Genomic DNA, 23,958 nt, shown 5'->3' with positions numbered 1-23,958 from the left:
GTGTCCCTTCTGCATCCCTAGAGAGCACCAGCTGGAGAGAAAAGGTGCCAGTGCCAGGTGGCTGTTGTGTATATCCTGCACACCTTTTTTTCCGGAAATTTGAGGGGTGTTGTGGAGATCATGGGTCCTAAGCACAGCCTGCACAGGTTCAAGTAGCAGGATCTCTGGGGAATTGAGAGTACAAGTTCCTCCTGTACCTCTGGCTGGCCGGTTCCATCCTGGCAGTGAAGTGTCCTCAGGGAAGAGCCTTGCTGCTGTGCTGATCCTTGATTGCTTTGGGAACCCAGACTGGCCCCATCTCAGCAGGGACGGGTTACTGAATTAATTAAACAGTGCAGGATCTTGGCCAGTTTGATTACTATTAAATACACGCCACTCACCTTCAGACCAGAAGATGAAGTGGTAAGAAAACTACCAGCCAATGGGTGTTGCACACGAAGTGTGTGAAAACTGTATAAAAGTGATGTGAATAAAGAATTGGCTTTTCCCGCATGAAGAAAATGGAGTCTTGGCTGACTTATTACATCTCATGGCCCGAGGCAATCGCGGAGACAAGAGCCGAGCGGGAAGCGCACAGGGATAGAAACAAACACAGAAACAAGTACTAACGCTCAGGCCGCGAGGTTCCAAACGGGGTAAAATCCGCGCAATCCCATTCCCGCAGCCCAAAGAGCCGCCCCGGAGGCGCTCTGGGCCCGAGCCGTGCGGGGACCCGAACGCGGAGCCCGAGCGCTGTGCAGAGCGCTCCCGGCAGGACACGGCGCCTGTCCCGGGCGGCGCGGGGGGATCGCTCCCGGTGAGTGTTGGAATGCCTTGAAAACGTATTGATACGGGGGTTTTAAAAATAAATTTTGTTTTCTGATTGAATTCTAGTTTTTTACAGCTTCACGGTTGCTGGAGGAGATAGAAAGCAGTAAATGCAGTGCCTTATTACCCGTCAGAGATTTCAACATAGTCTGATTTCTTTAACAAGAATGTTAACAAATCTGCCCGATGAAATTACACAAAATACAATTGAGAGAAGCTACTCAGCTGTTCAGCAGTCTGCCAAATCACACCTTATTATATTTTTTTTCTCAGTAACCCTGCTCTCTAAAAAGTCTTACTCAATTTCTGTTTCCATGAAATTTGCAGTTGCCAGGGTTTTTTTCTCATAACTAAATTACTTTTAAGTTCAATATGCTTGTTGAGACTTTTATCCCTCCAGTACACTGTCATGCTGTTACTTCTCGTACAGATTGTTCACCTTCTCATTTTCTTTTTGTGTCAGTAACAGTAGAATAAGCTACATCTTGAATAACTAGAATCTATAACTTTTGTAACGATAGTTAAGGTCCAGTAATATAATGCTGTTACCTTCTGTTAAGCTGAGCAAGGCTAAGTCTTATTAAGTTAATTTTGTAAACTTCCTGTCTGCTAAGTTTCAGTATTATTAAGTTTAGACAATGCTTTATACCAGTTTTATATAGATCATAGTTGTATTCAGTATTAATAATGATTAGCTTTGAGTTTTCTTAAGTGTACCTTCTATTTTTCTGAAGTAATAATTGAGCTACATTTTATTAATATAAAGTCTTTTTAGGGCAGAGTTCTATTGAGTTCATTTTGTTAAGCTTTATTGCTGTCAAAATTCATTTATACCAGGTTTGAGTGGTATTCAATCTGAGTCATTATAGCTTTTACTAGTAAGTTGTTCAGTGTTTTCTTTTGTTTCATTTTTTGTACACGCAAATCACCTTCTGACCAAAAAATGAAGCAGCAAGAAAACTACCAGCCAATGGGTGTTACACACGAGGTGTGTGAAAACTGTATAAAAGAAGTGATGTGAATAAAGAATTGGCTTTTCCCACATGAAGAAAATGGAGTTTCAGCTAACTTATCACAGTATGTCACCACAGCAGCCTGCACTGCTCCAACACCACACTGAGCCAGTCCATCTCCTCACCACAGGACATGCTCTGAATTTCAGAACCTCTTGACACAAATCAAAAGGTGCTCACTTGTACAAGAGCCCTGGGTTGAACTGTAAACAGAGGATCTCCGCTCAGCCAAAACTGCCTCAGTAATCGAACTGCAGAAGTGAGTTTGAACCAATTTGGGAGCAGCCCCCTATGGCACATGCTGCCTCCAGCCATGACTGTTGGAGAAACAGCTGGCTAGCAGGTGTTTGTGTGACCAGAATGCAGGACTGCCAGGGTATACTCCCAGAAAAAACACTCAGAGGTTTCTATTCCTTCTGGAAGAGTTGCCATTTTCCCATTTCACAGTCTACTGTAAGCCACCTGAATTTCAACAAGCAAGCAAACAAAAGAAAAAAAACCCAAAACTCAACAGTACAGTTGCCAACCTTTTCTTCCAGAGGCCGATGCCACGTTTGGGACCAATAGGTACGACATCAGGACACTGATGTTACTTGGTCTGTGCCAGGCAGTGGCCGTGGGCGATTCTTTACAAAAAGAAAACTCTTTACCCACGTTCTGACCTCACTGCGTGGTCACGAGCTTGACGATCATCCCGATGATCCGAGAGCCGCGGGGGCACAGGCACAAATCCATGCTGGGGTTCCTGATTTTATCCTGCAGCAGCTGGTCCAGCTCGCAGCGCAGCTCTTTCACCAGCTCAGCCACCTATCCCCGGTAAAACACGGAGACAAAGGGTAAGTAAGGCTCACCCGGGCCGGCGCCGCGGCTCTCCCAGGAGCTCCTCCCGTTCCTCACCTGGTGAGAGGCAGCCACGAAGCGTATCCAGCCGTCATCCAGGGAGATGACAAAGTCCCCCTTGAGCGGCTGCACGTGCACCTGGCCGCCCCCCAGCAGCACCAGCGGGTACACCGACACCATGCTGCAGTCCCGGATGAACACGCGGCTCGTCTTGATCTTCTCGTGGTACACCAGGTACGGGCTCTCGAAGTGCCTGGTCTGGGACAGGGACACAACTCAGCTCAGAGGGACACTGCTCTTCCTGCCTCTGCTGCAGCTGCAGAGAGCAGCAATGTGCCCAAAGTGCACCTGCAGCACTAACAGCCCCTCCCTGACCCATAAGAGCTGCCAACAATTATTGGCTGGAGTTTAATTCGGTGCCCAAGAGGACGCTCCTAACTCAGGAATGCACCATTATTTACAGTCCTAACACAGGAGCGTTCAGTCATTAAGATCTGTTTTTTTAAACATCAATAGGGATCCTCACTGTAATTTTAAAAACTCAGCAAAGGTGATTTCTTCTATAAAAAAAGAGCATCCTGACCTGATAATTCACAGATGAAGGATGAATATGAACATAACCATCATTTTTAGTGACAAACTTCAGCTCTTCTGCTTTTGGTTGCATTCTGACTGCTCCTGTGCTGGTCTTCTGGTATTTACCCTCTGGCTTTTTCACCTGTATGGTAAGAAAAAAAGGTTATAAAAATCTGCTGCACCAGAAAACCTTTTAACTTCATGTTTTAAGTTTTTCAAACCCAGAAATTCTGTAGTAGCAACATGTCAAGTCACTGGAGACAGGTATTACACTACAGGTGCTGTCTAACCCTGACATCCTTTTTAACCTCTCAGCCTTCTAAAAAGGTGTAATTTTAAGTGTTATTTTAAATGGCATCTTAACATTTCCTGCTGCCTTCTGTGTGACACTGCAATCAGCCTGCAGGAAGAGCAGCAGTCTCAGGCAATACAAACTGGAGCTCTGCTCCACTCTCTGACACCACAAGCATCAAACTCTGGCACCCTAAACCAAGCTCAAGGCTGCCACACTGAGCCCAAAGTGAAAGCAGGCTGTGTGGAGATGCTAGACAGAAAAAGGAAAAATGAAAAAGCATTCTTTTACCTGGACAACATTGGGATACAGTGCAGCACACAGCATAGCTGAGATCAGCTTGATGTTCTCTGCATTCGAATTTGCCTGTGAAATCAGTAGAGGATCAGAAGGGATCCTACAGTTCAGTGTGTAAAGGTAAACCCCTGCCCTAGGAATGACTGAATTCCTGAAACTTTTTATGTAACTTTTATAGCTGCACTCCTGTGCTTTACAGAGGAGGACAAGTCACTGGTCCTGCAGGCTCAGGCTGGACCTGGGCTGTGTTTCCCCCCACTATCCATGGAACAAATTGGCCACCACTATTCTGGTGCCCAGCTGAATTGTTCTCTGACATCTGGCTACAAAATGCTTTGCATCCTTAGAGAAAGCAAGCACAAGTTGTCCCAAAGCACAGGAAAATCCTACAGCTACCAAAATCTGATCACCCTGATAGTGACATAACCCCAGGAGATCTCTGGCCTCAGTCTTTCTGAAGACTGCACACATGAAAAACTGCAGCAGCATTTTGAAGCATTGATGGAATGCGGTGAATTACTGATGGAATGCTGTGAATTACCTCCTCTCCTGTGGCATCCAACACGCCATCACCTCCTTGAGACCACTTCTTCTCAATATCCCTGGCTCTCAATCCCTCCTTCACAAAGCCAATGTCAGAGAGCAGCTCTGCAAACTGCCTCTTCAGACTGGCGATTTCCTACAAGAGACAGAGCCGCAGTGGTTTATTTCTGTCACTGGGGCTCTGCCAGTCCCTGTGCCAGGCCGCAAACACCGACCCACCTGAAGAACTCTTCCTGACAGAAAGTTCTCCCTGCAGTAGTTGTAGCTTGCTTGAGAGCCCTCTTGGATGCTTAAACGCCATCCCTGATTGAGAGGATGAAAGGAAGCCCTTAGTAAAATATTTCTGCTTGAATTATCACAAAAGCCCAAGAGAGGCTACTGAGTTTTAACTCACCTTATAGGCCTGGAGAAGAGCCAGGTAGTCACTGTTTCCTACTGCAAACTCCAGCTTCTTTTTGTTGGCTTCTTCCCTTTTATCCCACGGTGACACCTAGACAGGCAGTAACAGGTTAGTGTGTTCTTCCCCTCACCACTTGGACGAGCCATTCTAGATTCTACATGGCACATTCTCTTTGGTATTTTCACAGCAGCTCACAGGTCAGAATGCAAATTTTCCCTGTGGATAACAGAAAATATGAGGCATTCAAAAGAGCACCTGATTCAAAAAGCCAAAGTGACAGTGAAGACACAAAGATCTTCTGAGATCCAAACTGACCTCAGCACTCACAACTCAGACATGTCAGCTCCATCATTATCACTGTTGCATAATTTATATTACCAGTATTTTTCACACCAAATTCAGACAAAATGTGTGCCCACTTCTTAGCTAAAAATAAAAAATAATATTCACTGTTTCTACTGTCTGTAAATACACTCCTGCTGCTACCACATGGTTTTGAACTTCTGCTTATAACTGGACTGTTTAACAAGCACTGCATTAACACACAAACAATGTAAGCTAAAAGGAATTCAAATACTCCAGTGTAGTGTGCTGCAACTCACAACAGCGTTTTTCTGCCACACAAAACCACAGCGCTTGGGTTAAAAATACTTACAGAAGTATTTTTAACACTTACAAAAGGTGACTTGAAGGCCAGGCTGGCTGCTATGGTCAGCGCAGGATCCAGGCAGCGGAAGATGGTGCCAAACAGCATCAGTTTGCCAATCCTGACATCCACAGGCAGAGAGGCCAAGTGATATCCCAAAGGGGTGAGCTTTTCATCAGGAGTTAACGCTCCCAGGTCCCGCAGCCGCACCTTCGATGCCTGCAAAGACTCAGTCCTGGGGGGCTCGATCAGTCGGGATAAAACAGAGTGAAGGCTCTGCTCAGAAAACATCTCCAGGATCTTAATTCTTAAGAGGAGGGGAGGGAAAAGAAAAAGAAAAAACAAAGAAAGAAAAAAAAAAAAGAGCTTAGTTCCATACGCAGGATAAAAAAAAAAAGCAAGTTTTTGTACAAACAGAATGAAAAAAGCCATCAGAAAACATGCTTTGAAGAGCACACTCCCTAAAAGAGAGCCTGTAACACAGAGCTGAAGGGTCAGGGAGCAACGTGGAGTAGTGAGCCTGTAAGAACAGGTTTCTATTTAGTACACTAAGGTTTGAAATAAAGCCTTTACTGCAACACTGGAATTTGTGCTGCTTTGTTTCCTGCCAGACAAAGGGGTGCACAGCATGCAGCAGGGATAGGAAGGCTTCTTAACGTTTGCATGATGATGGTGCTTGGTGCGGGTTGTGCAGCAAAGGAAGGGCATTCTGCACACTGCTTCTTCCAGAAACACAGCAGCTCACCTCAGACAGAGCTGCTCCAAGGGCACTCTCTGTATCTCTGGCAGCTGTTGTTTCACAAGCTGATGGTTGAAGTGGTGGCTGCTGAAGAGGTGGAAGCAGACGCCCGAGGCCACGCGTCCTGCCCGCCCTTTCCTCTGCAGAGCGTTGGCCTTGGACACAAAGGTGTCCTCCAGACTTTCCATCCCTTTGCCTGGGTCGTATCTACAGGACAGCAAGAGACAGGCTTGTGTTCACAGAGCCCCTGAATGGTTTGGCTTGGAAGGGACCTGAAAGATCAGCCAGTTCCAACTTCCTCCTGCCACATGCAGGGACAGTTTCCACTGGACCAGGTTGCTCAGAGCCCTGTCCAGCCTGGCCCTGAACCCTTCCAGGGATGGGGCAGCCACAGCTTCTCTGGAAAACCTGTGCCAGTGCCTCAGCACAGCCAAGAATTCCTTCCTAATATCCAACCTAAACCTGCCTTCTTTCAGTCTGAAGCCATTTTACCCCTCGTCCTGTCACGTGCCCTTGTAAGGAGCGACTGTTCCTGAGTTCACACAGAACAGGCTGGAGGTTGAGCAGGCAGATGCTGCCAGCCTCTGCATGGATACAACTCCCACCCCTGCACCTGGATCTCATTTAGACTGGCTTTCTCCACCTCATAGCAGCTTTCTACAAGCCAAGTTTCCTTCCAGTTTTTCCCAGCTTACTTAAAAGTGTTTACAAAACCCAGAGGAAGGAATGCCAGTACCTCTTCTCTTTCATTTTTCCAGAGTCAATCACATAGACCACGTCATCGATGGTGACAGATGTCTCTGCTATGTTGGTGGAGATGATGATTTTGGTAACTCCTGCAGGAGGCCTGAGGAACACAGACTGCTGCTCTTCGCTGGACAGGGAGGAATGAAGTGGATAAACCACACACCTGCAAGGACAACAGGACAACATGCTCAGGGTAGTAGCTCCAGCCTCGTCCTTCTTGGGAACAATCTGCCTGCACACACTTTTGCCTCACTAGACACTGTCCAGAGTGTTACTTATCCTTGTAACCATCCAAGGCCAAACACAACCACAACTGAAGTGTAACTCAGCAAACACTCTGATCCAAATCTCAGCGCTGAGATTTCAGCAGCACAAAATGGGTCATGCAGGGCACAAAATGGAAACCACTGCTCCCTAGGGTCTCTGAGAACTTCAACACCTGACCTTCCTGAGCGAGAAAAACAAAAGGAACGAGCCAACAAGATAGCAGAAAAGGAATTACCCTGACTGGAGCCAGCTCACACATTTAATAAAGCTTGTTTATCCCTGGATAAAGGCAGGCTTTGTGCAGGAAATTACTCTGTTTATGGGTAAAGACTGACAGTTTTGGAGCTTTTCTGCCTTACCTCTTGCTGTGCCTGTTATTAAAAAGAGCATTAGTCTGAAGTTGCTCGTAAAGCATCTTGATTTCTGCTAGGCCAGGCAAAAATATCAACACAGCACCTATATATGTAGATTAAAAAAAATAAATTAAAAATCACTCAACAAAAAGGACAGCACAATATTTTATTAATATACCAATTACTGTACCAAAAAAAGCACACAGGCTATAACAATCCTTCACAGAAGACTTTTCAAAGTAGACAATTTTCTCACCTTTCCCTTCTCATGTATATCAGAAGCTCTGTAACTTTTTTTTTTTTCCCCCAAAAATAGTCGGTAGCTACAGAAACTCTGCATGCAAATCATCAGCTTTGGGCTATCCAAGAAGCTTCTTTTGTTTATCTCACAAAGACAATGAAATTACCGGGGGGGTATGAATGTCTGCCAGCAACTATCCATTCCAGCAAGGCTTCAATTAATTCCAGATTAACTTTGTCCAAGTCCATCACAGACATTGTTTTCAACACTGCTTTGTTAACCCCTGGGAAAAAAAAAGAAATCAAACATGCAGTAAATCTATGTCTTGTAAAAAACATCTGTGGATGCATGGGACCAGTTACAGCTTAGTTTAAAGAGCAAGAGCAAGAACAGATACAGAGAGCAAAGGGGAGCTAACAAGGCATCTGAAAAGGGATGGAAAGAGACAGCAGCTGAAAATTGTCCATTTTCAGATGCTGAGGGCTAGTTTCAGCCAAGATGTTTGCTGTGGTTGAAGAGAAAAATGTGTTCTCTTTTTTTTTTTAAAAAAAAAACAACTGGCAGGAAGTTTCTCATCTAGAACTTCCAAGTGCAGAACTCTAAATTATAGAGAAGCGTTCAGCTTACAGTGCTAACATCCCAGGTTGTCTATGTGCCAACTTATTTAAGAAGGAGCTCACCTTTATATCGTATAAGGAGCTGCTTCAGAGTTAATTTCTGGTCTGGGTCTGAATCTCTGACCATGGTGTCTGTGGTTTCCAGAAGGCCAGCACGCCTCAGGTCTTCCTCTACTTCTTCAAATGCAGTTCTTTTGTGTCTCCCATTCTGTTCTTGCTTTACCTTCCTCCTGTAGGGACTGCTGTCCTCTAAAACATACCTGGACAGCAGAAGAACACTGGGTGGTGTGGAAAGAAGCCTAACAGTCACCTTCTAATAATTAACTACAGAGACGGGGTATCCAAAGTACTTTTTTGTAATTCTGAGAGGAACTTTGTATAAACAATAATGATAATATGAAGGTCAAGGTGTTTTAGTAGAGCTCCAAGAGTGCAGGTGATGGGGGAGATGTGAGATGATTTAGTTTGTAAATAAACATACAGAACTACTGCAGTCTCAAGGTCAAAAGTGCAACCTAAACCTCTCCACCCAAATACACCTGAGAAAGTGTGAATTTCACACCTTGTCAGCGCAATCACATCTTCCAGAAAAAACTGGTCCACAGGAAATGTTCGACCTGAAAGAAAACATGAGAATGAATCTGTCTACACACGCCCAACAGCATGGAGAAAAGAGGAACGAGACCAAAGATTAATTTTACACAGGTTATGATGACATACACTGGCTTCAGAGCTCTTCACTGCACTCTTCAACACAATCTCTGACTAGGACAAACAGTGGGTGTTTTCCAAGCATGGAGTGTTCAAGGCCAGGTTGGAGGGGGCTTTGAGCAACCTGGTCTAGTGAAAGATCATCCCAGATGACCTCTAGGATCCCTTCCATCCCAAACCCAGCTAGGATTCCAGGGTAGCATGCACAATGCCCTCACAGAGGCAGAGAAGGGCTGATAACACTTAGGGGAACACATCCACGCTCCTCTCCTGCTCCACATCATAACTGAGCAATTTAAAAGGCACACTTGGCTACACATGTACACATCCAGCTGGATCCTCTCACAAGGACACAGGAGAGTCTTCAGCTGTGGTGAAACTAACCCAGGGAACCATGTCATGCACACATCATATGATGATTGTCTTCTGAGGAGGGAAACTCTGCTGGAATACAGACACCACAAAAATCTCAACACTTCCAAGTCCTTCCTCTCCTAAATCTCATCAGTCTCTCCCTCTAAGTCTTCAGCACCATATTTCTTGTACACATCCTCATCTTGAATTGAGAAACACTTAGCAAGAGGAAACAATGAAAAGAAATCTCTAAAACAATGGATGATAATGAAAATGAGTGCTTTTCACCTGGTATGTTGATGATTGGACAGGAGTGGAAGTACTGAGAGAAGAGCTCAGCGTTCAGGGTGGCACTCATCAGTATAATGCGCAGGTCCGGCCTCTGAACCATTATATCCTTCAAAACCAGCAGCAGGAAGTCACTGAGGAAAACAGGCAAAAGAGCATTTGAATGTCTTCAGTGTTAACTTTCAGACTCTTTTTCTCCCCCTTCAGTCCACCTTCCTGGTGTTTAACAGCACAGCAACACCATCAGAGAAGCGTGAGCTTGTCACAATGGCCTGGTGAAAGGCAATCTCCAAATCTGACTCTCTTCTGGTTGTCCCTTACTGGAGTGTCTCGATTACTCAGCAAAACCATTTAAACAACAGAAAGTTTTATAAAGTACTTACAGTAATGACAACACAAGAACATCAGATAAGAAATTAACTCAAAGTAACAGAAGATTTCTTTCTGCTCTTCTTCTTCACTGGAAGAGTTACTCAAACCTACCCACTCCTCCCCGCTCTCTGTATTTTTATATTTATAACTTTTGTGGCATGACTAGAAAACTGGCTTGGAGTGATTTTAAGTACGAAGGAAGAGGAATCCTTGAAAGACACAAGCCCTTTAAAGTGGCCAAAATACCACCTGAGCTGCAGAATAATGGGTAAGAGACAAAGCCTCCTAGAAATCCACTGCACTGCAGTGTTTGACAAGGAAAACAAAAGAATGTTCACCACTTAATTTACAGAGACACTGACAGACATTATCTTTTGCCTGTGATCAGCCGGTAAGTGTGGTAAAACTGCAGGAGGCTAGGGCAGGATGAGACTGTCTAGTAAAATCTACGGACTGGAAGGGAATGTGAGCATTTGTCCCGTGCTCTGCTGAAGCCTGCAACAGGATAAAAAGTTCCCCAAAAGGCATGTGAAGAATTATGGTATTTGATAAAAGCTGAAACAAGGAAACTGTAAGAAACAGCCAGCTCCGGTTAAAAAGTTACATAACCCTCCAGCCCCATCCAAAACCTCTTTGCAACACTGCTGCAATGTGAGGGCACTTTGGAGGCACAGCAATTTATGAGATGTGCTTTCTCACAAGCTGCTGCAGCACAACTTCCTACTGCCCAAAGACAAGAACCTAACCCCAGACTCCTTCCACCATCCCATATCACTGCCACAGGACCAGCTACTTGCACCTTAGCCACCTTTATCCTTCTGACTAGGTTTCTTCACTTTGCTTACAGGAGAAGAGATTATTTACCTTTCTTCTGTTCTCTCGTGAACTTCATCAACAATAACATGAGTGACTCCCTGCAAAGTCAGATCTCCTTCCAGCCTTCTCAACAGCACACCAGTAGTGCAGTACAAAAGCCTGGTAGCTGAGGACTTGAAGGGTAAGACAAAGCATTCAGTTGACTCTGGGCAAATTAACACAGTGCAAAGAGATTATGTGCTGCTGTAAAGCATTTGGTGTCAGCTTTGACGGGGAGGGAACAAGCAAACCCTGCTGGAGATGGATTTTAACTTCTTGACTGACACTGACAACACCTGCTTCTTACCAAGGGGCATTGCTACCTATCAAAAATGCTTGTCCTGTGGATGTTGTTTTCTGGTAAACTGAGTCTCTTTTTTAGAATGCCTCTTGGAAAAAGCAACCAGTTGCAACACAGACCAAACTTCACTTCCAACACAGCAGTTTCTGTCTGGCTGTAGCTGCACCCTTCAGTCTCCACCTGGGAGACACATGGGAATGGCAACGGGCAGAAAAGCAGGCAGTAGCCTTCCAAAGGACAGCAGGATTACTCACACCCTCAAACCCCTTCACCTCCTCAACAGAAAACAAAACCGTGAGACAAAGCACAGCACTCTCATTCTGGAAAGGGAACTGTGCATCTTGAGATGAAATAAAATATAGAACATGTTTCATAATGTTTTATAAAATACAGATGATACAAACTTGCTTATCTCACTGCCTGGCAGGTATAGGGCAGAGGTTCTTACACTAGAGAAGCACTAAGCACGTATTAATAGGAGTAAATTAAAACCAGCAAGCAAAGCACACGTACCTTTACACTTTCCAGGCGGATCTGATACCCAACAGTGAGTCCAATCCTTTCTGTTCTTTCCTTGGCAACACGTTCAGCCACAGAAATGGCAGAGATCCTGCGAGGCTGAGTGCAAATGATGTTTGCAACTCCATTTGGAGAGCCTTGCAATGAAGCATCCAAGATAAACTGCGGAATCTGAGTGGTTTTCCCACATCTGCACAACCAAATCAGCAATTAATTAAAAACCCCACAAATCCAACACCTTCCACCCACATGAACTGACTGCATTCCACTGGAGATTTGCTTTGTTTCATTAGTGTGATCCTTCACACGAAGTTCACCTAGGACTGCTGTCACTGGTGACAGATGAGCCACCACCCCAACCTTTCCAAAACATGGATCATATTTCATGTTATTCTGTGTATACTTTGATACATCAAGTCTGTATGTGCAGTCACACTCTTACCCTGTCATGCCACTCACAACAAGAACTTGGTGACTCTCAAGCAAACCCAGAATGTTTTCTCTCTCTTGCCATGCAGGGAGCTTTTGTCTTTCATACAGCATGGCCTGGAAGTGCCTGGAAGACTGAGGGACAAAGACAGCACAGCAGTAAGAACTGGGATGGAATAGAACCATCTGAAACAACAGCTCGTCTCTTAAACATTTATTTCTCTGAAGTAAGCAAGAAAATTACATTCTGCACACTGTACCTTCTTCTGCCGGAACTGCGCGCAGATTTTAACGTTTTCGTTATACAGAGACTTTGCCTGCACATCATACTTCTTGGAAAGCTTCTTCTTCAAGTTCACGTAACTCTCATTCTCCACAACAACTTGTTCTTCTTCCTCCTCCTCTTCTGCCACCACCTCCTCTTCCTGAGGCTCCGGCACTGTTGAGGCTTGAGACAGAGAATGCAGTTTTTTTATTACTAAGGAACAGGCAATGCAGGGAAGAGAGACACATTCCAGCAGCATTCCCAACAAAGAACCGCATTAGACTGGGCCTGAGGGTCTGCAGGACTCTTTCTGACATGCATTTAGTTCAACACCACCAGCAAACCTCACCTCACCAAATCACCCACAGCTTCTCCAGCCCCATCCCACTTGTCCCTGCCCCTGCATCAGAGGCTGGGTGGCCACGCAGGGAGCCAGGATGGTTTAAGTGATTTGGCTCCCTGAACGTTTTCCTCAGCTCACCTCTCCAATACACAACCACTTCCGTGCAGCACAAATTAGTGTAGTTTTAATTAACTAAGTGTTTAGTTACTGCCAAGTACTTTTAAACCAAAGCTGAAACTGGACCAGGTACTTCGGTGCCTTTTCCTATCAACTGAAGCAGGATTTGCTCAGACTGTCAGCCAGCCCTTGAAAGTTTTAAGGCTATTTTTACCAAAAAAAGGTATTTTATAGCATAAGGAATAGTTAATAACTAAAGAAAATTACTTGGAATTTCAGTTTCTGGAACAAAGCTGTCTTTCTGCAAAGGTGTTAAATAATTGAATACTTTGTCTTACTGTAGCAAAAACAAGTGTCACTATTTAAGTACTCTAAAATTCACTGCAGCTGTTCTTGAAAACTGTCTTGAAAAAAGCTTGCCTTAGCTAAAAGTAGAATTGTGAGCTCAGAAGTCACCCTGCCACAAGTGACGCAGCCTCCCCTCTCCCCCTGTGAAATCAACCTGCATAAACAGAAAAGGATGATACCTCAAACAACATTTCTATAACCACATACCACATTTGCTCAGCCTTAAATCCACCCTAGCAAGTTAATTTTGAGGAGCTGTTGGTAATTTTAAGTAATCTAAAAAAGAGTTTTCTGAATTGATGAATCACAGATGCAGCAAAGCTTGCAAACAACCTTCCCTGTTCCCTTCCAAGCACACTTCCATTCTGGTGAGCTCCCATCTCTCAGTGCTTTCCATGGATTGTGTGGCAATGGGCATCACTCGCTCTGCCAAACCGAACTCTGTGACCCTTGAACTCAGTCCTGGCCAGCACAAAACCTCTCTGCTGCAGCTTCATTACAGAAGGAACTTCCTGAGGCACAGACAGATCACAGATCTGGCTCACCACATGACTTTAATCTCCAGAAATAGATCTGGAGCAGATGGCTGAATTGGGGGCTCTGCCTTGTCTCTCTGCTTCTCTTTTAAATCTTTCTGACTGTTCTTAGCCCAGAAACCATAAAGGAGATTTGGTGTACCTTCAGCTTGCTGATTTGAAGCAGGTGCACTCTCTGTCCGTGGCTTTACAGGAGGAACGCTGAACTTGTGCTGAGTATTGCTCAGCAGCTCACTGATCTCGTGTTCATCTTCCAAGCACGTCACCAAGGCGTACACCACCGGCTCCTGAGACTCTGCAGCTGCCAAGGCCTTTCCAAAGAGGAATTCAGCAACGTGCAGACGACAAGCAAGAGGCAGGTTCTCATCAGTGGAGTAAAACGCCACAAGAGGAGCCTGAAGAGGATACTTGTTCTCGTCAGGAAACCTTACTTCAAGCTCATATACGGGACCATCACTATGTCTGAGATGAGCATCGTCCACAGAGTTCTTGGATGCGTTTAGTGGATGGTTTGGAGGGAACTCGTGTCTAAATCTGCATTTTGAACCAAACCTGCAGCCTCCTTGGAGGTAAAATTTACATATTTCCTTTGAAGTCTGTTTTTCTGCGTCCTTTGTACTTTTTTGTTTAGATTTGCTGAGCCTGTGTGCTAGGTAGTCCAACTCCAAACTAAAAGTCCAAACACGATTTTTAATCCTTTCTACAAATTTTTCTCCATAAATCGACCGGAGGGCAAAAGCTTCTTCTTGTCTCTGCTCTAAACATTCCTCTTGACTGGCTTCAGCAGCTGCAGCAGAAACCTGCATCTTCTCTCCATACCTTTCAGAGAAGCACTGCAATAGCAAATACTCCAGTGATGCCCCAATATTACCGTTGCAGGATCTCAGCACCGCCCTACAACGCTCACAGTCAAAACCATACCTGCACCAAAACAGAGGAAACAGGGCAACGAGTGAGTGAGAGGCCCACATGGAGCAAATAACCCCAGATCTGCTCGATTAGGGAGCATGCATGGCACTGCCTCACACCTCAGAATGTAGCACTTAATAGGTTCAGGGTTAGATTTCCCCACTCAACTACAGAAATGAAACTCTCCAGAAAAAGCTGTCACATATCAAATGCTCCCAAATAAAGCAAAAGCACTGAATAAATATCCAGGTCTGGGCAAAATGGATGAAGGACACTTACAAGGAGGGCTTACAGAGTATTGAGACCACCTGAAATGATACAAATGATTCACTAAAAGGCATCACCTGGAGAGCTTGTGCACAGCAAATGAAGACACTTCGCTGTCTACAATTCTGTGCTCGGCTGGCTCAGCAGACAACCTTGGCATCACATCAGAAGCTTCCTGTTCTGTTGACCAGCACTGTTCATCATCGAGGTAATCGGGCTCGTCATCATCTTCTCCAGCTACACTGATAAAAAGAGTTATCAAGTTAAAATGAAACAAAATTAAACTGTTGACTAGACATAAAACTCTACCTCTGCAGTTTTAAACCCTTCACTTAAGTGGAAGATTTGGCAAGTCCTTTCCCAGAGTTAATACTGTAGAAGAACAAAGCAGAGGGACAACCATAGGATTTGACATATAATTAAAAGTTAAGGGGAAAAAAACCTGTTTCCATTTCTAACAGCATGCCTGCTAAAGCATGCTCATGTAGAAAAGGTGGAAGTAGTGCCTCCATTTAAACTAACTCTGATTCAGGAGCCAGCTCCTGCCCTTGCAGCTCTTGAAGAAGTTCTTTCACTCTTCTCTGGTTCTCTGATGTCATGTGTATGGTCTGCAGGGGCATCCTTGCTTCAGATCTCTGCTTCATTTGCCCTCCGCTTCTGGCAGGGGCACTCGATCTGGAAATTAAAATAGGACATAACCGTGAGTTATTTGCCTGGTGCAAATGATCTTGACTGAATTGGGATAGGGCCCAAACTTGTAATTCAAATCAGGAAAATCAAAATAAGAGAAATCCATCACCTAAGGATTATTTAGCTGGATTGACTCTTATGTGACCAGGATTTGTGTGTCCTTATGTGCATGTATCCTGTGTCAAATCCAAAACTACTGAACACTTTGCTAGGCAAAGCTCTTCTCAGACTACAACACAACCACATATTTCTAAGGTAGATGGGTCAGAACACACACAGGATACTAAACTAATTCTCAACTGCTGATTTTCCATGGCCCAGCTTCTCTTTTGTAATACACAAGTATGACTATCCTGTGTTTATTAGCGTGTCCTGACCAAAAGTGTCCTGAAATTACTTTATGACCATAGAAGAAAATCAGGTATCAAATTTATAAAACACTTATCAAAAAAGACATATAAAAACTGCTTCATACTGAAACACTTTCATCACCCTTTCACTCTTCTCTATATTCAAATGTGTCCAAAAAACAGCCCCAAATGTGTAGGTATGCCAACATCCAAAAAAAGTATCCCAAATGACCCAAAGTATCCCAGACATCTCTATGCCAATCCCCCTCAAATTAACAGAAATACCTGGATTCTAGCCTTGGTTCCTCAAAGAGACAAAAATCCTCTCCATCGTCCCAATTTTTGGTTGAACATTTCCTATTTCCACCAAGTTGAGGCTTGTTGGAATGGCCACTGCTGCCTCCTCGTTTCCCACCGCCTCCTCTCCCTCGTCCCCCTCCTCTGTTGGGCTTTCCTCTTTTCCTCGCTGCCCAACTCATGTTTCCTTGCTGAAGAAGAAGAAAAAATAGCCCTTAGCTGTGAAGGTGATTAAGCATATTGCGTATGTCTGAGCCCACATTATTTGTTTTTCTATGTGACAGGACACCCTCTCAAACCGCTGTTGATTATCTGCATGTTGGTGCGTCTGTATGCACCTGGAGCAAAAAATATTCTTCTGGAACACTGTTTAGTAAGTTCTGTGTAATATTCCTCAGCCAAAAGCTGCAAATTTGACAAAACTCTCTGGCATGAGCCAACCAACACTGCTGCCCAACCTGGGAACCCCAGTTCTGCCCCTCTGATGGAACCTTCTTGGACACAGAAGCTTGCAGGACAATCCTTCAAGGGAAATTTCACAAAAAAGCATCCCCTGCCCTGTCAGTTTTTAACTTAGCAGCTTGCAGGGCTGAGACTGAAAGGCAGAAGGGGAGCTAAAGCCAAAGATACAATGTTTTTTTCACATTATCTCACACTGAGCTCCCTTCTGCAGGGAGCTGCCCAGGCTGCTGAGCCTGGTGAGGGGAGTGACCGGACTTGATTTGGCTTGCTTCCCTTCCCACAGCAGTGTCTTTCTCATCAGAACTGAGCAGCTGTCAGGGAACAGAACGGCCCAACATTAACACATCCTCTTACTGCACCTCCTGGTGCTGGGAAGCTACTGCAGGGAACAGGCGAGCAGCTGTGGGCAGGAGCTCGTTCCCTGGATCCTTGCGCTGGCACCTCCACAGCCGGGACAAGGACTGAGGTGGCCGCGCACAAGTAACGGCCCAAAAGAGGGCTCAGAAAGAAGCAAATCCCCCTTTTTGTGGCTGGACAGGAGCTCCCAGCCAAGCTGACCCCGCTCGGGGCGGTTTGGCAGAAGTGAGGGAGGCAGGAGGGAGAGCGCGGCAGGTGCCCCGAGGCCGCCGTCACACAGGGTTCCGTCTCCTTCCTCTCAGCTCAGAGCACAGAGCCCCGGGCACGGAGCAGCTCCGCCGGCTCGTCCCGCACTTCCCCACGGCACCTTCCCCGCACACCTCCCCGGGTGTCTGGGGACCCTCACTCCACTCCCAGCCCCGCGTTCCCCACCCCTGCCCTGCTCCCCTCAGCCGCCACCGCAGAACCGCCCCCCCCGCGCCCCCTTCCCCTCCACGCCCGCTCTCCGCGGAATCGTTGTACCCCCGGCAACTCCACCACTCCTCTTCCCCAGCGCTCCCACCTCCCTGCTCGGCGCCTCCGGGACTGCTCGGGACTCCCCGACCCGGATCCGCGGTGTTTTCCTTCCGGGCCACGGCCCCTCCGCCCGCCCCGATCCTCCCCGGCGCTCCCGCTCCGCCCCGCTCCCCTCACGCAGCGCCCGGCGTTGAGAATTACCTGTGGCTCGAAGCTGCTGTGCGTTCGAATATGTGTCTGCGTGTGGCAGTAACAGTGACACAGCGGCTGTTTGTTTCTCGGCAGGCATGCTGGTTTTTAACGTGTCTCTCCTATTCCCAAGTAAAAACGAGAACGGTGGTTGAAAATCTTGCTGGGTGCTCGCTTCACCAACCCACAAGTTACTGAGGGAGCTGGGGGGGGCTCGGCCCGGAGTAAAGGAGGCTCGGGGCACTTCATCACTCTCTAGTATTGGAACCCTGGAATAAAGATAATAAAGAAACCTCACACTCTGCAATTCCCCGACAGGAGTAGCCAGGTGGAGATCGGCCTCTTCTCCCAGGTTAGAAGTGACATGAGGAGAGGAAATGGCCTCAGGTTGTGTCAGGGAAGGTTTAGTTTGGATATTAGGAAAGGTGTTCGTGCAAAGGGTGGCCAGGCATTGAGACAGGCAGGCCAGGGTGTAACTGTGTAATTGTTTTGGTTTTTTTTTTTTTTTTTTGTTGTTGGTTTTTTTTTTTTTTTTAAGGTTATTTAAGTGATAATCTTTTAATAATGAGATGACACATGTTATTTATACTTTTGACATCATAATACGGCCCGCAATGTGGACTTTTTTTACTTAATTACAGAAAACTACTTAAACTTTTGAAGAAGATGGAAGAACAAGAAGAAGGACTTAAGACAATTAAAATCTTTTACCTCAGCTCATATGTATTACTATACAGTACTTAAATCTACATTTCTAGCATTCTAACACCAGGAAATCCTTGGAAGGGTTAACCCTGGGGATGGGCAGGGGTTCTAGGTGGGCCTGGCAGTGTTGGGTTAATGGCTGGACTCTGATCTTGGAGGCTTCTCCAACATTCCCTACAAAACTGAGTTTTGTGGGATTAAAAGGGAGAAAAGCTATACCAGTTCCAGAGTGAGGGTGACAGAAGTGACAAGAGACCCCAAAGCTGTGTCACTGAGGTGAAAAAAAAACCAAAAAAAACAAACAAAATAAAAATTACACACTGGTTTGGCTGTATAAGAACCACCACAGCCCCCAACCCAGAGACAACAGCTGCCATGAAGGTGTTTCCTCAGGGTCCTTCTGCAGATGGTGGCCACAGCCACCACTCTGATGGTCCATTTGGGTCTGCTGTGCCCCATACAGGCTCCCCACCACCCCCACAAGGGGAAGAATGGTTCATAGGAACGCTGCTGACTCACGCTCTGTGCCACCCAAAGGTGCCTGCTCCAGCAGGGCTTACCTGATCCATGGACCCGCCTCTGGGAACAGCCTGTCCACAGGACATGGAGAGTCAGCTCTGGGAGAAGTGGCTCTCTACAGCAGAAGAAATGCATTGCACGAGCTCATGGGCTTTTGCCTCTCAGATGCTTTCTTATCCTGAAGTGAAAATAATTCTATTCTCATACATATATACACTAATCTCATTTTCCAGAGGGGGGCTGCATAAGGACACCGGAGTTTGTGCTTGAGGGGAAGAGTTGATTTTGTTCGATTTTCTTGTGTTTTGCTTCTGAAGTAGCCAGCTCAATTTAAAAAAAAAGAAAAAGGAAAAAAAAAGGGAAAAAAAAAGAAAAAACCCAAACCAAAAAAAGAAATACTGTGTCCTCTGTCCCTAGTCCTTGACTCCGGGGGTAGCAGCATCTTCCAGAGAGCTTCTGATAATTTAGGAGCCTGTCCTTTCAGCTCCTTTGCTAGGGTTCCACATTTATCTATGCTGCACAGCAATTATACTGATTTAGGCTGTGCAGTTTCACATTGCACGTTTTCTGCCTGGAGGGTATCTTTGAAGCAGATCTTTGTCTTTCAGGGAGATATTGGTCTGCCTTTTGTTACTGTGCCTCCTGCTTTAGGTCTCCCTGTTCTGCTTCAGACTAACTCGGTGGACTGGCCCAAGCACTGCCCTGACAGCCCTGCCCTTGGGTTACTTGCATTCTCCATGTGGTTTCTTGAGGCCCTTTGGAGCCAAGAGCCCTCCCAGTGAAGGGCTGATCCTTCTTAGGGGAGAAATGGAGCCGGCGTGGAGGGCTGCTGCTCCACACCTTCCAAGCCCTTATTTATTCTTACTCAAAAGAAAACTTTTCATCCTCTAGCAAGAAACAGAAAATACTCAAGTGCAGGTTGTTGCTGCTCCCCTGCCGTGGCTACTTCGGCAACCTTGCCCTTGGCCCCTGTGCCTTCTTGGCCTGGCATCCCTAGGAAGGCCAGGGTGTCACCGAGTAGGGAGGAGCTGGTCCCATTTCCCTGTCCCCAACCGGAGGCTGTCTTTTTTGGGTGCCACAGGAGGTACTTTAGATCCTCTAAGCCTGGAGAAGCGGCTACAGCAGCGCGCAGCCCCCGCTGCCGTCACTTCCCAGCGCTCCGAGCCCTCCCTCCCCAGCCCTGTGCAACGCTAATTAAAAGTCAGAAAGTCTGCATCGCCTCCTTCCGAGTGCACAGTCCCGGTTTTCGCATGGGCACGCGAGGATGTGACCCGAAGATTATATAATTAGAAGGCTTTTGTTATGCTTGCGTTTCAAATCAGCGATTAGCATATGACAGTCCCATCCTGGGAAACGTCAATCCACCATTGCTCTCCCCGCTCTCTCTCTCTCCTTTCTTGCCCAGCCTTAATTCCCAACTCTAGCTACAGCCAGTGCTGAAGGATCTTCTACTAGCCTGGGGTAAGTTTAAAATGTACTCGGCTTGGGATGAAGAGTGGGGTTAATGATGCCATTTTTCATATTACTGGAAAATGCTAGAGCCATAACTAATTATATTGTTATGTGCAGCTCATAAAATGATATTTAAAGTGTTTTGCATCTTCAGTGCCCACAGTTATTTTCAGCTGATTTCTTCTAAGATCCTGAATGGAGATCTAGCTTCTTAGTGTGCTGGACAATCTTGTCAGGCTGCACTTATAGTGAGGTCTCTAAAGTAGTTTTAAAAAGCCTTTTTTTTGCTCACCATTAGCTAAATTGAAGTATCATGCTGAATTGACTTATCTGGATGACAACTGCATTAGAGTTAGTTGGAGACAAAGTGCAAGAGTGTTGAGAGTAAATAATTGATTTTTTGTTCTCTTTAGAGGACTGGGGGTTGTCCTCCAAGTGGGATATTTAAAACAGCCAGCAGTCTCAGCCAGCAGCATTGAGACAGTCACCAGGAAGATCCCAAGCATTTTTTTTAGGAAAACTCTGGATGCTTAACAACTGAAGCAGCAAAAGTGCACGTGGATTCCCCTGCACTGTTACCCATGTCATGATTTCAGAAGCAGAACTGGACAGGAAGCCAGACAAATAGTAACTGTTGTGCTCCAAGTCTAGGCTGTGAATGCTTTACTGACCTGCTTGCATGCTGAAGCTTGGTGCAGTCCCTCAGTCTTTTTGATCTGTGATCCTCTGCACAGCTGATTCTCTCCCCGAGTTGTGCCATTCCACGTGGGGGAAGCGCTGCGAGGGAGAGATGGTCACACAGATGCAGTTCAGGCTGCAGGACCTGCCTGCCCCCTCTGCACCGTGCATGGCTTCGTGCAGGAACCCCATTCCTGTGCTGCTCAAGGGCACAACTCACTGGGACCTCATCCATCCATCCATCCATCCATCCATCCATCCATCCATCCCTCCATCCCTCCATCCCTCCCTTCTCCCTCAGGGATCTCAGGGGAAGTGGGTGCTGCCCAGGCTCTGTTAACAGGTTGGCTGCGGTGCCAGCTGCTCGTGCAAGGCACCAGGGCAGGATTCTTTGCTGGTCACCAGTGGCCAGCAGCATGGCAATCACTGACACCAGAGGTTCTTTGGTTCCGGCAGATTTGGCTGCTGGAGGGGAGATTGAAACAAAAGGGGAAAATACATCCTTTTGCCATGCTGGAAGAATCTGGTGGCTTTGACACCTTCAAATGATTCCCTGGGCTTTGCTCTGGAGATATTATTCTGACTAGATGAGAGCTGCAGGAGTGTAAATGAGTTTTAGTTCTCAGCTCTGAAGAAACAAGCACGTCTGTGCCGTTTCTTGTCCCTAAAGCAGGGGGGCTGGGTTTGAATGACAGGCCAGCACAGCCTGGGAATGTGACTGGGTACGGAGCCTGCCCAGTGGGGAGCTTGCAGAGGGACAAGAACATCTCCTCGTTGGTGAGGGAACTACCCCGTGGTGGGCTGGCCTGTCAGGGAAACCTTGGATTTGCCTGGCAGTGGTTTAGGAAAAGGGCTTGCATTTGCTGCTGATGTGTACATGGATTCATGTATGTGTATACAGGGAGGGACTTGCTCAGGACTGAGACAAAAACGTGAAGGGGAGAACCCTCTCCAGCTTTTCACTGCTCTCAAGGGCACTGTAAAGAAGATGGAGTCCAGAATCTTCCCAGAGGTGCACAGTGAAAGGCAGTGGGTACGAGCTGCAGCTAAGGAAAACCCCGACTGGGTGTAAGGAAAAATATTCTTCTTCAGGGTACTGGAGAGCCCAGAGTGGGAAATATCCACACTTGAGCTGGACAGAGTCCTGAGGAAGTCTGACATTACTCTTGATTTGAGCAGGAAGTTGAATTAGAGCCATACAAGGGCTCCTGCTCACCAAGACTGTGCTGTGAGTTTAGGACTTGGCCACTGCCAGCAGAGGCATGATTTCACCAAGCAGCCCCCATCCAGGGTCTTAGGGCCAAATACCTATTTTCCAACCCATTTTTGCACCCTTTAGGCACAAGGCAGACACTGTTCAGCCAGCTCAGGCTCCCTGAAATCCCAGTCCCTGGTGAGGACAGTGTTAACAGCTTCCCCACCCACAGCTGGGGGGAACAGAGGACAAACCTTGACTCCAAACCAGGGCACGGTTCACATTCTGTTCCAGTGATGAGGCAGGACTGATTAGTTTTGCTTCTTACATTCAGCAATTCAGAAGAACCAGGGAGAGGCGAGTACAGCAGCGAGCCCTAAGTGCTGGAAAGTAGCCAAAGTTAATTCAAGTATTTAATGCAACAAAGAACCAAGGGGTAACTCAGGAAACTGCAGATAGAGGACACACAAAGACAGTTACTCTGGTAAAATACTCTGGTAAAATAGGTAAAATATTCTGGACCCACTTAACCAAGGTCAACCTACTTTGCAGCACAGACAGATAGCAAAACTCCTGGTTTGCCTGGAGCTGGAGGGGATGGCGGCATCCCCGGTGTCCCAGTTTCAAAGACTCACTCCTGAACTCTGCAGAGGACACGGACTATGCTTAGACATGTCCTTCATAGAATAGACAAAAATATGCTAAAAAGAAATTAATTAATTTCCAGCAAAATGCTGTTTTCTTTGTTTTCAGTGAAAACAGAGGAGGTTCATGTTTCTTTCATGTCTGTTTTGCCTTTCCTACTTGTTCCTCTTCCCCCAGCATTGCAAAAGCAATTCTGAATTTTAAAACCAGTTCTCTGTTAAGCACGCCAGTCCTAGTTCAACAGCCCAATAACAAAAGTCTCAGGAATTCTATGGTGATGACTAATTTAAATTGGGAGCAAAGTTTCAAAAACTTTGCTACTAAAGTTGAATTTTTAAGTCTGTTTTGCTCAGAGACACACACTTAAATACCTTGTCCTCAAAACTAGGGAGATTTAGCTGCTTTAAAAACAACTCACATTCTTGTCATTCTCTGGAATACATAATAAAAGAAAAAGTGGGGTTTTTTTTCCCTGAAGAGGAGTGGAGCACAGAGCATCAAGTGAGAGGCTGAGTGAGCTGGGTTTGTCCAGCTTGGGGAAAGGAAAGTTGGGACACTTCTATAGCCACCTGCAACTACTTCATAGGGGTTGTAGTCCAGACAGCCAGGGTTTTCTCACAGACACAATGAAAGGACAAATGGCCATGGGCACAGACTCCAACATAAGAAACCTTGATTTGCCGTAAGGAAGAAGTTGTTCCTCATAGGAGCAGTGTGGCCCTGGCCTGCAGGCGCAGAAAAGTTGAGAATTCTCTAACCTGGGACGTACTCAGACCTTGACTAGGCGTGGCCCTGAACAACCCCGTCTAGCTTTGGGGTTAGCCCTGCTTTGAGTCAGGTAACTCCAGAGGTCCCTGCCCATCTAAACTCTGTAATGACTCTAAGAGCCTTCAGAACAAAAAAAGAACTGT

The 23,958-nt window shown here is 46.1% G+C and overlaps 1 protein-coding gene across 1 annotated transcript; it reads right to left on the bottom strand.

The window, feature by feature from the left end:
* Nucleotides 1-454: 454 nt before the first annotated feature.
* DHX57 (DExH-box helicase 57) lies at nucleotides 455-17,770 on the bottom strand. The gene is made up of 24 exons (XM_040057539.2): nucleotides 17,711-17,770; nucleotides 16,318-16,520; nucleotides 15,515-15,667; nucleotides 15,070-15,234; nucleotides 13,959-14,737; nucleotides 12,468-12,655; nucleotides 12,221-12,342; nucleotides 11,773-11,968; nucleotides 10,968-11,092; nucleotides 9,732-9,865; nucleotides 8,941-8,995; nucleotides 8,442-8,638; nucleotides 7,928-8,044; nucleotides 7,527-7,623; nucleotides 6,890-7,063; nucleotides 6,160-6,360; nucleotides 5,445-5,721; nucleotides 4,763-4,858; nucleotides 4,588-4,671; nucleotides 4,367-4,504; nucleotides 3,820-3,894; nucleotides 3,244-3,378; nucleotides 2,718-2,918; nucleotides 455-2,627 (listed from the first exon to the last, which is right to left on the bottom strand). The coding sequence occupies exons 2-24, from the start codon at nucleotides 16,509-16,511 to the stop codon at nucleotides 2,484-2,486; spliced, it is 4,047 nt and encodes a 1,348-aa protein (XP_039913473.1). The 5' UTR covers nucleotides 16,512-16,520; nucleotides 17,711-17,770; the 3' UTR covers nucleotides 455-2,483.
* Between the last annotated feature and the right edge of the window lie 6,188 nt (nucleotides 17,771-23,958).

The sequence above is a fragment of the Hirundo rustica genome, chromosome 3 (genome assembly GCF_015227805.2).
Source record: "Hirundo rustica isolate bHirRus1 chromosome 3, bHirRus1.pri.v3, whole genome shotgun sequence".
In the NCBI taxonomy this organism is placed as follows: Eukaryota; Metazoa; Chordata; class Aves; order Passeriformes; family Hirundinidae; genus Hirundo; species Hirundo rustica.
This window is presented reverse-complemented; position numbering and strand designations above follow the sequence as displayed.